The sequence below is a fragment of the Leptonychotes weddellii genome, chromosome 1 (genome assembly GCF_054177405.1).
Source record: "Leptonychotes weddellii isolate Sample4059 chromosome 1, ASM5417740v2, whole genome shotgun sequence".
In the NCBI taxonomy this organism is placed as follows: Eukaryota; Metazoa; Chordata; class Mammalia; order Carnivora; family Phocidae; genus Leptonychotes; species Leptonychotes weddellii.
The window spans coordinates 118,660,543-118,673,231 of NC_138369.1; the positions used below are offsets into that span (position 1 = coordinate 118,660,543).

The 12,689-nt window shown below is 54.0% G+C and overlaps 3 protein-coding genes across 5 annotated transcripts in view; 1 reads left to right on the top strand and 2 right to left on the bottom strand.

Annotated features, from left to right (window-relative positions):
• Nucleotides 1-2,533, bottom strand: part of ALG3 (ALG3 alpha-1,3- mannosyltransferase) — a 5,337-nt gene extending 2,804 nt beyond the window's left edge. Inside the window, exons 1-4 of one of the 3 annotated variants that reach the window (XM_081830620.1) lie at nt 2,308-2,533; nt 516-615; nt 283-430; nt 14-174 (exon numbers count right to left, since the gene is read on the bottom strand). In XM_081830620.1, the coding sequence (XP_081686746.1) occupies nt 14-174; nt 283-430; nt 516-615; nt 2,308-2,503 (605 nt within the window). In that variant the 5' untranslated portion in view covers nt 2,504-2,533. The remainder of the gene's footprint in view (nt 1-13; nt 175-282; nt 431-515; nt 616-2,307) is intronic. The other 2 variants (XM_081830624.1, XM_081830634.1) reach the window with 2 other exon arrangements.
• Nucleotides 2,534-3,187: 654 nt separating this feature from the next.
• On the top strand, nt 3,188-9,963 carry EEF1AKMT4 (EEF1A lysine methyltransferase 4). The gene is made up of 3 exons (XM_006751606.2): nt 3,188-3,449; nt 8,355-8,638; nt 9,157-9,963. The coding sequence occupies exons 1-3, from the start codon at nt 3,254-3,256 to the stop codon at nt 9,442-9,444; spliced, it is 768 nt and encodes a 255-aa protein (XP_006751669.2). The 5' UTR covers nt 3,188-3,253; the 3' UTR covers nt 9,445-9,963.
• A 141-nt stretch (nt 9,964-10,104) lies between these two features.
• On the bottom strand, nt 10,105-12,450 carry CAMK2N2 (calcium/calmodulin dependent protein kinase II inhibitor 2). Its single transcript, XM_081830650.1, has 2 exons — nt 12,020-12,450; nt 10,105-11,143 (listed from the first exon to the last, which is right to left on the bottom strand). The coding sequence occupies exons 1-2, from the start codon at nt 12,186-12,188 to the stop codon at nt 11,073-11,075; spliced, it is 240 nt and encodes a 79-aa protein (XP_081686776.1). The 5' UTR covers nt 12,189-12,450; the 3' UTR covers nt 10,105-11,072.
• Nucleotides 12,451-12,689: the final 239 nt, after the last annotated feature.

Sequence of the window (12,689 nt, forward strand, 5' to 3'; positions counted from 1 at the left end):
GAGGGGTGCTGACCTGAAACAGCAGCAGCCCCAGCCCCAGCGCCGAGCCAGCAGGAGGTTGATACTGAGGAAAAGCAGCGCCATGGCCACCGGGTCATTGAAGAGCCGCAGCACGAAGATGGAGTGGACACGGTAAGAGGCGCAGCACATGAAGAAAAAGACGAAGGGAGGTACCTGAGAGGTGGGCACAGTGGGGAACAAGGTCAGCTCACCAACCCTGAGCCATCCCTACTCCCCAGCCCTGCCAGATGGGGCCTCCTGCTCCCGGTAGCATGGACTCACCTTGCAGGTCTGGTGGTAGATCAAGAAGACAAGCAGCAAGGTGGCCAGGTAGAGCACAGCAAAGATGTGCTGGGCCATGCGGATGTCAGTGCCCCGGCCAGTGGCATAATATAGCCCCATAAAGATGTACACAAAGCCGGCTGGGTACCTGGAAGAGGAGTCTGGGTCAGGCTACCCAGCCTGGTATCCAGGCAGCCCCTCAGGTCCTCATTGAACCCCTTACCACCACTCACACAAGAGGTCCAGTGTCACCCTGCAGTTGGGTGTAGTCATAGGTGCCGTTGATGACACCCTCCACCTGGGCCATGTAGGCCTTCCAGTCAATCTCTGTATCTGGAAAAGGACAGGACGGTGTGGTTACTTCCAAGTTCAGAACCTGTCTGCCTCCCCCCCCCCACACACACACTTCCAGCCCCTCAAAATACAGAGTTCCAGCTCTTTCCCAGGACTTCCATCACAACCCTTTATCTCACTGCTCATCTGGCATTCTCTGGGTGAACCCAAGCATCTCAAATTCAACATGTCTGTAATTGAACTCAAACCGTCCACTCTAAATCTGCTCTCCTTCCTGGGTTTCATGAATGGCACCATCAACCTCCCAGCTGCCCAGGTCACAAACCTGGGTAACATCTTTGACACTTACTTCTTTCTCGTTTCCAACACCCAGTCACCAAATCCTGCCTATTCTTCATCCTAAATAACTCTACTATCTCTCATCCTTTTCTGCTCTTACATACTAATATTCGGACCTAACATAATCTCTAGCCTCAATGATGCAACAGCTTCCTAATTAGTTTCCCAGCTTCCACTTTTACCTCACTACAATATATTTCCCACCTCTGCAACCAGAGAGCTCTTTCTATAATAGAAATCATGTCAGATCTCTCTGCTTAAAACCCTTCACTGATTCCTCAAGCCTCCTAAGATAAAAACCAAATCATATTATTCCCAATTTTAGAAGAGGAACCTATGAATTAATGAGGTTAAGTGACTAATTCAAGATCAGTGAGCTAAGAAGGGTAAAGCTGAGATTGGAACTCCATGAGGTCCTAAATTCTTAACCACCATGCTAATTATCTCCTTAACACAACTGACAGACTGCTTCACAATCTGGTCTCAACTTCTGCAATCTCATCTCTCACTGCTACCCTCACTCGAATTCTGTTCCAGCTCTAAAAAAAAATTCAGTTCCTCAAAGGAAGCAGACTCTCTTTTGACTGGAGGTTTTTAGTTACAGGATTCTCTACCTAGAGTGCTCTTTCTCCTCTCCTTTTCTCTCTTTCCTCAATTAGCTCGCTCTTACCTTTCAAGGGGGACTCAAGTCTGGCTTAAGTGCCCTCCTGTGTCCTTTATGGCTCCCTGTCTTCCTACTATCATGATGAATCTGATCCACTATCATTTTCTACTAACTTCTTTTTGTCCAGGCCCATACACCCAAATAGAAAATGTGTCTATTTTTTCACCACTGTACCCCTGGCACCTAGCACAGTGTTAAGCATATAATAAACATTCAATAAATATGTGTTACATTAATCATCTTTAGCAAGAAAGCCTTAAGCCCAGTGGCTAGATTCAGGCTGGAAAGGAGCTCCCAATAATACCCAAAGGACTCAAGTGGTCACAAAATGACATTGTTGACAAGAGAACTTTGAGACCTCAGAATTGAACAGATGAGAAAATTTGGATCCAGCAGGGGAAGGGACATGTCCAAAGCAAGAGACAAGAAGGAGCAGTAGTACATTAACTCGGACCCAGGTCTTTTGATTTCCAGGCTAGTTTATGTTCTTAGCCTGGCAGGCTGTATGGTCAGGGCAGAGGGCCAATCTCTAGGGTTGCCCCTTCCATCATCGGGGAGGGATTAAGACAGGGTTTGGTTTTATGGAGCAGGCTTTGGACGTGGGTAAAAATTATCGTCTGCAATTGATGACTGATTGGATCTGGATTTCAGGTCCGAATCTGGGTCCCAGTTTGGGTAGGGGGTTCGGGTCCCCCTCCCTCCCCTCCCCTCCTCCTCGGCGCACTCACATGCCACCCTGTGAATGACCCAGAAGGTGATGCCCACCTCCGCCAGGCAGAGGCAGGCGGCCACCAGCAGCGTGTAGCGCGGCTCCAGCAGCAGTAGGCGCCGCTCTTGCCAGGCGCGCCGCAGCCATTGTCCGCAGAGTCCCGCAGCCCGGGATGCCGTACCCGCCCGGCCGCGTTTCCGTAGGCCCGCCGCCATCTTGACGGTGCGCCGCTCCTGTTGGCCCCCCACCCCGGAAGCCCGGCCCCTCAGCACTTAAGTTCCGCTCCCCGCGCCGGCTGTCCCAACCGACTGATCGCTGTCCGGTTTCGTGTCCTATTTGCTCCACTAAAATTTACTTCTTCCACATCTTTCCTGATGCACTACACACTCCAGCCGTGCAGGAATAGTTTTACTCCTCACTACATACTTAGTTCTGAGCACGCAGGCGCTAAAGTAGATCGAACGTTTGCCCAGAAAAGCAACATTCCTGTCCGTGTTCTCCCTTGCCTGGCATCACACTTCGTCTGTGTTTCATGCCAGTCTCTCCTGGAGGGCAAGACCTGTGGCCGCGCCCCTCCTGCCTCCTCTCAGAGCCTTCCGCGTACTCAAAACTGGGTAGAAATGAATCTTTCATTAACTTTCAGACTTCTTAATGGAAGGAGCCGGCCAAACTGAAAATAAGCAGTGATGAGCCGAGTGAGTCTGACACTATGAGTTTGGCTCTCAGAAGTGAGGGAGAAGTACAGTTGGAGGATTCAAGCTCTGAACGATAGGATTTTCCCACCCGGAGTATTCTTCAAAGAGCTCTCACCAGAGGACGGAAGTTCCACGTGTTTATGTTGAGCAACTGCAGGTGGTGGGCGGAGACACAAGGGCCACGCCTCCCGAATGATACCATCCCTATTGGCTACATGGAGCGCCAAGCCCGGTCCAAAGGTGCTGGCAGTGTGCCCTGCAGCTGCAAGCATGGCCTCTCCACGGGCCCGAGCCCCCTCGCCGGAGATACCAGAGCAGAACTGCAGGTACCGTGAGGTTCAGTACTGGGACCAGCGCTACCGGAATGCGGCTGACTCTGCCCCCTACGAGTGGTTCGGGGACTTCTCCTCCTTCCGTACCCTCCTGGAGCCTGAGCTGCGGCCCGAAGACCGTATCCTCGTGCTAGGTGGGTAGTCCCGGCGCTCCCCAGCCCAGCTGGAGCGGGCTGGAGCCGCCCGGCCCTGTCCGCCGTCCTCGAGTCTGTTTGTCCCTCTCGGGAGCCAAGATCCAGTACTTTCAGAATCTCGGCAGGATTTAGCCAGGGCAACGGGAGCCAAGAGATTCTTAGTCCAAGCTCCCCCCGCCCTCCGCCCCCGGAGAAAGACAGTCTCTGAGTCTGAGTTTGTAGGTATCCTAGGACCCTGTTCCAGACCCTCGGGGAGACAGCCTCGAGCACTGGAGAGCTCAGAGGACCTAGTTCAAGTCCCAGTGCTAGTTGGATGTATGACTTAGGACAAGTTGTGAACTCAGTTCTGAGCTTCAGAGTCACTTCTACAAATGGAACTGCGAGCTCAAGGCGGTTGAGGAACGTTCAGGCACCTCGAGCACGATGCCTAGCATTTACCTGTTAGCGCCATGGGGCACCGGAAGCCACTGTCACCTGGAGAGACCTCTCTCCACACTCCCAGCCCTACCTGAAACTTGGTCCTATGTCCCATGTGCAGTGAGAGCGAGGACAGCGCCCTCTGAGGTCGGAGGGGAGATTGCAGCCTAGCGTTTATCTGTTACCGCCATGGACACCGGAAGCCACTGTCACCTGGAGAGACCTCTCTCCACACTCCCAGCCCTACGTGAAAACTTGGTCCTAGGTCCCCTGGGCAGTGAGGGCGAGGACAGTGCCCTCTGAGGTCGGAGGGGAGATTGCAGCCAAGATTGGTGGGATTCTCCATAGCGAAATGTACAAATGCAGGGGTGCAAGGTGGGGCTCTGAGAGGTCCAGCTGCACCCTGGGGTTCTCTCCCACCGCCAGCCTTGAGGGCTCCAGTGAAGTTTGAGCAACAGGTTTCCTTCTAATTTAGTTTTTATTTTGGTATTTGTAAAAGCATGTATATGTTTAAATGAAATATTTCATATATATATGAGACAAGTATAATACAGTATATGTGTAAAGTATAAATAATAAATCTAATGCGTTTGTATACCCTACTCAGTTTGAGAAATAGAACATTCCTAGGACTAGAAAGGACGTATAACCTAGTGCTTAAGAACTTGGACCCTGGAGGGAGTTAATTATGTTGAAATCTTCGCTTATGTAAACTTAGCTGTGGAATCATGGGCAAAAGCATAGAATCTTGGCTGTGCAATCATGGACAAAACATCTAAATTGCTGCACTTTCATTTTCTCGGCCTTAAAAAAAATAAGAGTACTTATTTATTGGCTTTTTTAAATGATTGAGTATGAAAGATATCTGGGACAATGCCTAGCAAAATAAAAGGCCCCAGGTATATTCAAGGTTTTCTGTGTGGTCCCCCAAACCCCTTCTCCCCAGGGGTAAAAACTCTCTTGAATTGTGTGCTTTTAAGCCATTGTATTTATTTATAAATTTACCATAGATCTATGTTTTTCAAGCTTTGGTGTCCATCAAAATCACCTGGAAAGGTGGACCCCACCCTGAGATTCTAATTCTAGGGATGGTCTCAGGTGGGCCTCGGGATTCTGTAGTTTCAACAGGTCCACAGCTGATTCTCATGCTGGTGATTGGCAGAATAACAGCCTTAAAATCTGCTTGACCGGGAGGTATCCTTTTCTGGATAGAGGGGAGAAAAATCTAAAAATCAGAGGAAAACTTTCCTGGCAAGATTCCCCAAATCTAAGAACAGGACTTATGACTTGGGAGTACCTTATGTTACATTCCACCTCAACAAATGTAAGTGGAGCACCTGGTAGGTGCTAGGGAGTGTGCTGGGCCCCTTCTAACTTATTTAGTCCTCATGACAACGCGTAGAGGTGAGTGATAATTATTAGAAGACTTACTCTAGGTTAGGAGTTAGTAAACTTTTTCTGAAAATGGCCAAGTAGTAAATATCTTAGGCTTTGCAGGCTATTTAGTTTCTGTCACCACTACTCAGTACCGCTGTTATACTGGAAAAGCAGCCATAGACAATACATAAGTGGATGTCTTATGTACTGCTGTGTAGCAGTAAAACTTTATAAAAACAGATGGCAAGCTGGATTTGGTTACCTTGCTCTAGGTCATTGTCTCAGGTTGGGTTCCCCAGAAGCAAATCCTAAGATGAAGATTCATGTCCCAGTCATTTATTAGGAAAGTGCTTGCAGGAGAAATTGGTAAGAGAGTGAGGGGACAGGGAAGTGGGAAAGGCCAAGCAGGATTGTGATCATAGGCAAAGCATCCCTGAGGGTAGTTTCAGCCCGAAGTGTCAGAGATGCAAAATGTCAGAAGCAAACAGGCCAGAACCTAGGAGCACTCCACGGGGATCGAATCAGGGCACCGACAGTGTCAACTGTCATGCAGCGGGTAAGTGGTGAAGGGTGCCATCTGGCTCCAGGGCTTCTATTTCTCTTGTTGCACAACACAGATGGGCACAGAGAGGCATCTGAACTCTGTTGAGACTGATAAAATGGCCACATTGTGAATGAAAGCCTAATGGTCATGCTGTTGTAGCTAAAGACGGAATGTCACTACCGAAGGTGAGTAGACCTCTTGAAAACTGGGAGACAGTTTAGCAGAGTGGTTTAAGAGCTTTGGTTCTGGTGTGAGACAGACCTGTATCCAAATTCTGGCTCTACCACTGATTGTGTGACCTTGGGAAAGTTCCTTATCCACTTTGGGCAGCCTCATTTTCCCCCCATCGAGAACATGGTAATAACAGTATCTTCTATATGGAGCTACCTTGAAGATAAACTGAGAGAATTCTTATAAAGTGCTTAGCATAGAACCCAGTGTCCAGTGACTGTTAACTATCATTATTATTGAAACTAGGAGTCAGAGGGGCAGTTTATCCAGGACTGTCCAGAGAACAGAGTACCTTGCCTGAGGGCTTGTGTGTCTGGTACCTATGGCTGGAAGATCTTCATGGCAGATGCAGGCGTATGGCTGTCCCAGCTTTGCCAGTATCATGCAACTCTGATTCTCTCTCCTTGTTTGATTCTATGCTTCTGAGCCTAATCTGGCTTCAATTTGTATTTCCTATAGAAAGAGAAGGGACTGACCAAAGAGGATTGACAGCCTACTCAGTCCCTATGATGGTTATTTTCCCATTATAAGTTAATGAATTGGCATTTTGGCTTACACCTCTGTCTCTTGGTATTGGGATAGCAGCCACATAGCTCTGGGCTCCCATGTAAGAGGTTCTTGGATGGGGCTCAGTTCTCCAGGGCTCTGCTTCCCTAAAGCTTCACCCAGGAAGGCAGTGACTTTCCCAAGACTCTTCTTAGTTGCTAGCCTCCAATTACTAAAGCAGCAGGATCAGAAATCACTGCTTTGTAAGCATGGTTGGCTCTGTGGTCAGGTTTTGTTCTCGCTTCATCCTTAGTAAAGTTCTCTTGGAAGCTGCCATTCCTGTACCAAGGGGAAAAAAGGAAGGAAATTTGGGTTTGTCCAGTTGGGCAGAGCTCTGAGGGCATATGAGGTCAGGTGTGGGATGGTGAAGGGATCGTGGGTCAGAGAACCCAGTGGAATTTCAACTTGAACTGACTTAGGGTCTCTTGTAAAGCCACCCTCACCTCTCAGCCCATGTGGTGTGTCTCCCCGGGCTTGTTATGGTTCCAGTGTGGAAAAACATGAACTGGGTTTTCCCAGGCAAGATAGTACTGTCCTTCAGCTGTAGGGCCTGAGGAGGAACACAGGAAGGGGCAGCCGAGGACCAGCCAGCAGCCTCTGGGTGCCCTGTCCAGGTGCCAAGCCCTACTAGATTAGGGCTATCCTAACAGCTGATCCTGTGATCCTCTTAGGGAGGCAAATGGGGATTAAAGGCAATCTAATCCCAAGAGCTGGGGATCCCCTGTGGGGTCACCAGAACTGTCCTCCAGCTCCATTCCCAGGCTGAGACTGACCACAAGAGGGCCAGCATGCCTTCTTAGAAAGTCACACCTACTGTGTTGCGGATCCACATCCTGTCCTCTAATCTCCACCCCTTCTGTCACCATACTCTGCCCCCTGGGATGGCTTTCCTGGGACTTCCCACCAGAGTGTTAGGATCCTTCAAGACTCTGATTGGGTTGTCAACTTCCCTGAAAGCCTTGGCCGACCCACCAGAGGAGGGGACAGGAGCCATCCTGTGTGTTTTCACAGCCCATCCCTATTGAAACTCTCATTGCATTATGTGGCAATCACGTGAGCACACTTTTCTTCCCACCAGAGCATGAGCTCCCTATTCATCTGCAGAACCCAAATGTAGTGCTCAATACATTAAGGAATTACAAGGAATCAGCTCCACTGTATGTCCCCATCGAGTTCCCCTACACTTGTTAATTCTGCCCCGCAAACCGAAGTAGGGTAGTAAGCCCTCACATGAAGTCTTCCCAGGGCTGATATCATCAAAGTTTCTCTGAGAGGTTAGGGATTAGGATACTACTACTAGTATTCTAATAATAATATGGTGGTCCTAATGATGCCAGTAGTATTCCCCATTCTGAGTATGAGGAAACAGGCTCAGAGTTGAACGACTTGCCTTGGCTGTGCGACTAGAGATATCAGAATCTAGATCTTTGAACTCGGAGGTTCAGAGCTCCTTCAGCTACTCTCCAGCTGTTTTAGTTTTTAAATTTAATGTATCACATCCTGCATGTAGGCTAGGTATTGCCATCTTCGTTTTTCTGAATAGGAAATCTAAGTTCCTGGTATGAAAACAGCTTGCCCCTAGTCTACGTAGCTAGGAATGTTAGAGCAGGCTATGGGCCCAGCTCTGTATGACTCCAAGGCTCGTGCTTTTTTGTACATGCTGCTTCTCCCTCAGTATGGGAGGGTTTAGGCTGAGAGCAAATGGGCCAAGAGAGGAGGGATAACTGGGGAAGTGAGAACCAAAGCTAACCTAGCCCTTGTGCCACCCATCCCGTTCCTTCCCACCACAGGCTGTGGGAACAGTGCCCTGAGCTACGAGCTGTTCCTTGGAGGCTTCCCTGATGTGACCAGTGTGGACTACTCATCAGTAGTGGTGGCTGCGATGCAGGCTCGATATGCGCATGTGCCCACGCTGCGCTGGGAGACCATGGATGTGCGGGCACTGGACTTCCGCAGTGGCTCCTTCGAAGTGGTGCTCGAGAAGGGCATGCTGGATGCCCTGTTAGCTGGAGAACAGGATCCCTGGAATGTGTCTTCTGAAGGTGTCCACACCGTGGACCAGGTGCTAAGTGAGGTGAGGGAGCAACAACGAGGGCAGACCGAGAGGTGGGAAGGAAGGGATTGGGGTTTCGGGAGATTGGAAGAACTCAAAAGCCGGAAGGAGGCATAGTTTGGAGCAGGTGGTGGGTCACCTTCAGGACCGCAGTTACCTGAAGGAGGGGGTGGTTAAGCTGGGTCAAGATCATAGGGGGCTGGAGTGGCCAGGCTCACAGATATAGATGATTGGCTACTGGGTTGTCACGGGGATGAGGTAGCAGCCAGGTTCCAGATAGGTAACACAGACTAGGAGAGTGAGTAGTTGACAGGAAAGCAGTGCCCCTGCACCTAACCTCATTCCCATGCTCCTGCCTGGGTAGAATATAGCCCTACTCCATGGAATTGACTAGGAGCAGAGAGGAGGCTCACCCTTGCCATGGAGAGCCCTGAGCTATGGCATGTAGGGTGGTACCTGCGAGGGTATCTGGGGCCATACTGACCTTTGAGAACCTGGCGACGGACTCCTCACCAGTGACTTCTCTGTCTGCCTTGCAGGTGAGCCGGGTGCTGGTCCATGGAGGCCGTTTCATCTCATTGACCTCAGCTGCTCCCCACTTTCGGATCAGACACTATGCCCAAGCCCGATATGGCTGGTCCCTGAGGCATGCAACCTATGGCAACGGTTTCCACTTCCATCTTTACATCATGCAGAAGGGCAGAGAGCTCACTATAGCCCAGCTGGCTGTTGGGACCCAGCTCCTCTCACCACCTAGACCTCCCACCACACCTTGCTTCCTCCGGGACTCAGATCACGAGGACTTCCTCAATGCCATTCAGCTGTGAGGCCAGAGGCATGGTCCTCTGGCCCTCCCTGCCTTTCTGCCCTGGACTCTTCAAGTACTTGGAATTCCTGACTCAGGGCTTAGGGTTTGATTCAAGGTGTTCACAGTCCCAGAGGGCTCATGCCTAAGATAGAGCTGATGGGAGCAACCCCACATGAAACAATACAGCCCAGGTCAAACTAGATCCCAGATCCCAGGTTTCTGGTTTCCTTAGGTTCCTCAGATTTTCCCTGGATTCCCCAACTTCCTCCCTTACCGTACTGAATCACCAGTGATTCATCCCCTAGGGCAAAGCTCAGCACAACCCCTCCACATGCCAGCCAGACTCCGAGACCTGCATCCCTGGGGCCTATTATTGACCCCCGTTCAACTTGGATTTATCCAAAGGAGGCTGCAGACTTGGAATCAAGATTGCTTTATGCTTCTGATTCCAGCTTCAGCTCCAACTCTAGTCTCCTATCCTGCTTGGATTGTATATTTACCCAAGGAAGCTACATTGCAATGAACTTCTCAGACCAGGCTGGCCTGCCTGTTTACTTGGCAACCCTTCCCTGCCAGCAACATGCACCTGAGACTCCCAAGTCTCTGCCCCCTCCCCAGAAGGGGTTGGAGCCATTTTGGCCCGGCTCCTGAGCAGACCAAAGCAGTGGTCACACACACGCAGGGAGGTCTGTGTTTATTCACACACTCCTGGTACAGTGAGGATGGAGGAACATTTACAAAGGACACCCCTGGGTTGAAAACATCTCCAGGGCCACGGGTGTCATCCAAAGGTGCCGAGCAGTCCTCACTTGGGTTCCCAGGGGCAGGATGCAGGGGTCCAAGGTAAAATCAGACCTGGGCCCTTGGGAGGTGATACCTTGAGAGGAGGGGTCTGCCAGAGAGTCGCCTGGGGTCAGGCCTGAGCAGACTGACCATGTGGTTGGTTACCATGTTGGGGGCTCGTTCCATCTCAGACTCAACACCCATCCTATCTGCCAGGCGCAGAAGAGCGTGGCCGAGACTTGGGGGGGAGGGAGGGAGGCACGAACCATGAGGGGAGCCAGTAAACAAAGAGTCGGATATAAAAATACAAATGTGCTGAGGAAGTCCCTTAGAAAGAGGCTGAGGCTGGGGTCACGCCAGACAGGGGTGGGAGTGAGGGAGCGGCCTGGAGGGCTGGGCTCAGGTGGGTGGGAAGCTCATGCAAATACGCAGCCACACATCCCTGGCTGCGCGCGCGGTTCGACACGGGCCGGCAGCCGGCTCTGCAGACCAGACCGGCCGAGAGGGGCGGGGCAGGGGAGCCGTGCGGGAGGGGGCGGGTCGGGGGCTGAGGGCCGCGGGTCTCTGTGTCCGTTCCGGTGTGCGGGGTGGGGCTGCGGCCCGAGGTTCTAAAGTGCATGAGCGCGGCGGCGGGCTCCGGGCCGGTCCGCGCCGCCGCTACCGCCGCCGCCGTGGTGCTGAAGCGGACAGCTCCGGAGTGCCAGGCGGCGGCGGCAGCGACTCCAACCCAGAGGCGGCGCGGCCCTGCAGCCCCCGCCCGCGGGCGCCTGGGCCGGGGCGGGGGGCGCCGGCAGCCGCATAGCCGGCCCGCGCTCCTGGCCGCTGCGGGGCTGGGCCCGGAGCCCGCCGCCCGAGCCGGCGCGTCTACACTCCGGACGGCGGCTTCTCCCCCATCCCCTTCAGCACGTCGTCTATCCGGTCATCCTCGATCACCACTGCGCAGGGAGAAAGCGCGTCAGCCGCGCGGCCTCAGGGGGCGGCGGCGGCGGCGAGAATGGGCCCCGCGTCCTCGCGCCCCGAACAGCTACTTTCCGTGGCCCAGTGACGCCCCTCGGACGCCAGTGCCACAGTGCCCTCCCCATCCGAATTCTGCCGACTGGACCCACCGCCGAGCCTAGCTCCCACAGGCCCTCCTCCCCTCCCTACGGAGGAACGCCCCCTGTTCCAACCAGCAGTTCAACCTCCCAGTCCAAACCCTCCCGCCGCCTGAGCTCTCTTCCATCCAAGCTGATCATCCTTTTGCTCGTGGGAGCCCCCTCTTCAACAGACCCCCCCTTCTCAAACAGAATCTTCACCTAGTCCAACTCTCTCCCCACCCTAACCCTCTCGCCGCTTGAACCCCTCTTCCGATGCTGGCACCAACAGAGTCCCCTCCCCATGCAAACAACGAGGACAACCGAATCCCTGGCCCCCCTGTCCTCTCTCCAATCGGACGTCCCTTCCCACCCGAAGGTTCTTCTGAAGCATCCACCGACTCAGCGTTTGATCCCGAAGAAGCGGCCGGTCGCCCCACGTTCCCACTTCAGGCAGCCCCAAATGCCCCGGCCGGCCCCTCCCCCTTGCCCGGGTGTCAGGGCTCTACTTTCAGAGGTGGCGAGCATCGAATCCGGGGCACTGCGTTCCCGGGAGAGGGGAAGAGAGGGACACAAGACTGCAGCGGGGGCATTCCCCCCCCCAAACCCCGGCCGGCGAGCGGCTGGCTGCGCTGGTCTGCGGCAAGAGCTGCGGGCGCTCGGCGGGGAACGGCAGCCTGGGGGCGCCCGGCGAAGGGTTTCTGGGTCAAGCGGCGACTCCGGGCCCCGGCCGCATACCTCTCTTGGCTCGGCCAATCTGGCCCAGCTTGGGGGGTCGCTTGGCTTGGTTGCCCGCGAAGAAGGAGTTGGTGTCCTGCAGGCGGCAACTGAAGGAGAGGTCGGAGCCCTCGGGGTCGGCGGCGAAGCGGCCCATCTTGTCCTCACTGTAGGGCAGGATCTCGGACATGGCGGGCGCGGGGTGGGCGCGGGATTGCGGCGGGGCGCGGGCGGCGGGCTAGCTGCCGGACCGGCCCTAGCTCAGCAGGGGAGCCGGCGGAAGGATGAAGTCATGCAGCATCCGGGGCTGCCGAGCCAAGCGGGGCCTCCTCCCCCGCGCCTCCGCCTCCCGGGCCGCTGGGCAGGCGGCGGCGGCGGCGGCGGAGGTGGTGACGGGGACCGGGCGGGGGCGGTGCGCGGGGGGCGGGGGTGGCGGCGGCGGCAAGAGCGGAATGACGATGAGCGCCCGACTGCCGCAGAGCGCGGCAGGCGGGGCGCGGTGGAGGTGGGGCGGGCCTCGGCCGGGGGAGAGAGGCGGGGCGGGGGAGGGGGCGGGCAAGAGGAGCGCGCCCAGCACTCAACCGAGGGCTGGGAGCGTTAGTGGGAGGGTCCTGCACTAGGCGGGAGAGGCGGCTGGACGAATTGTACGGGCCAACGGGTGCAGGATCTGGCTGGGAGAGGCGGGACTGAG

What these genes read in the sequence shown, in the direction of transcription:
- EEF1AKMT4 (XM_006751606.2), top strand. Translation starts at nt 3,254, where the DNA reads ATGGCCTCTCCACGGGCCCGAGCCCCCTCGCCGGAGATACCAGAGCAG. An exon ending in AGACCGTATCCTCGTGCTAG is followed by an intron (nt 3,450 to 8,354) that starts GTGGGTAGTCCC and finishes TTCCCACCACAG; the next exon opens with GCTGTGGGAACAGTGCCCTG. An exon ending in TGGACCAGGTGCTAAGTGAG is followed by an intron (nt 8,639 to 9,156) that starts GTGAGGGAGCAA and finishes TCTGCCTTGCAG; the next exon opens with GTGAGCCGGGTGCTGGTCCA.
- CAMK2N2 (XM_081830650.1), bottom strand. Translation starts at nt 12,188, where the DNA reads ATGTCCGAGATCCTGCCCTACAGTGAGGACAAGATGGGCCGCTTCGCC. An exon ending in GATTGGCCGAGCCAAGAGAG is followed by an intron (nt 11,144 to 12,019) that starts GTATGCGGCCGG and finishes CTCCCTGCGCAG; the next exon opens with TGGTGATCGAGGATGACCGG.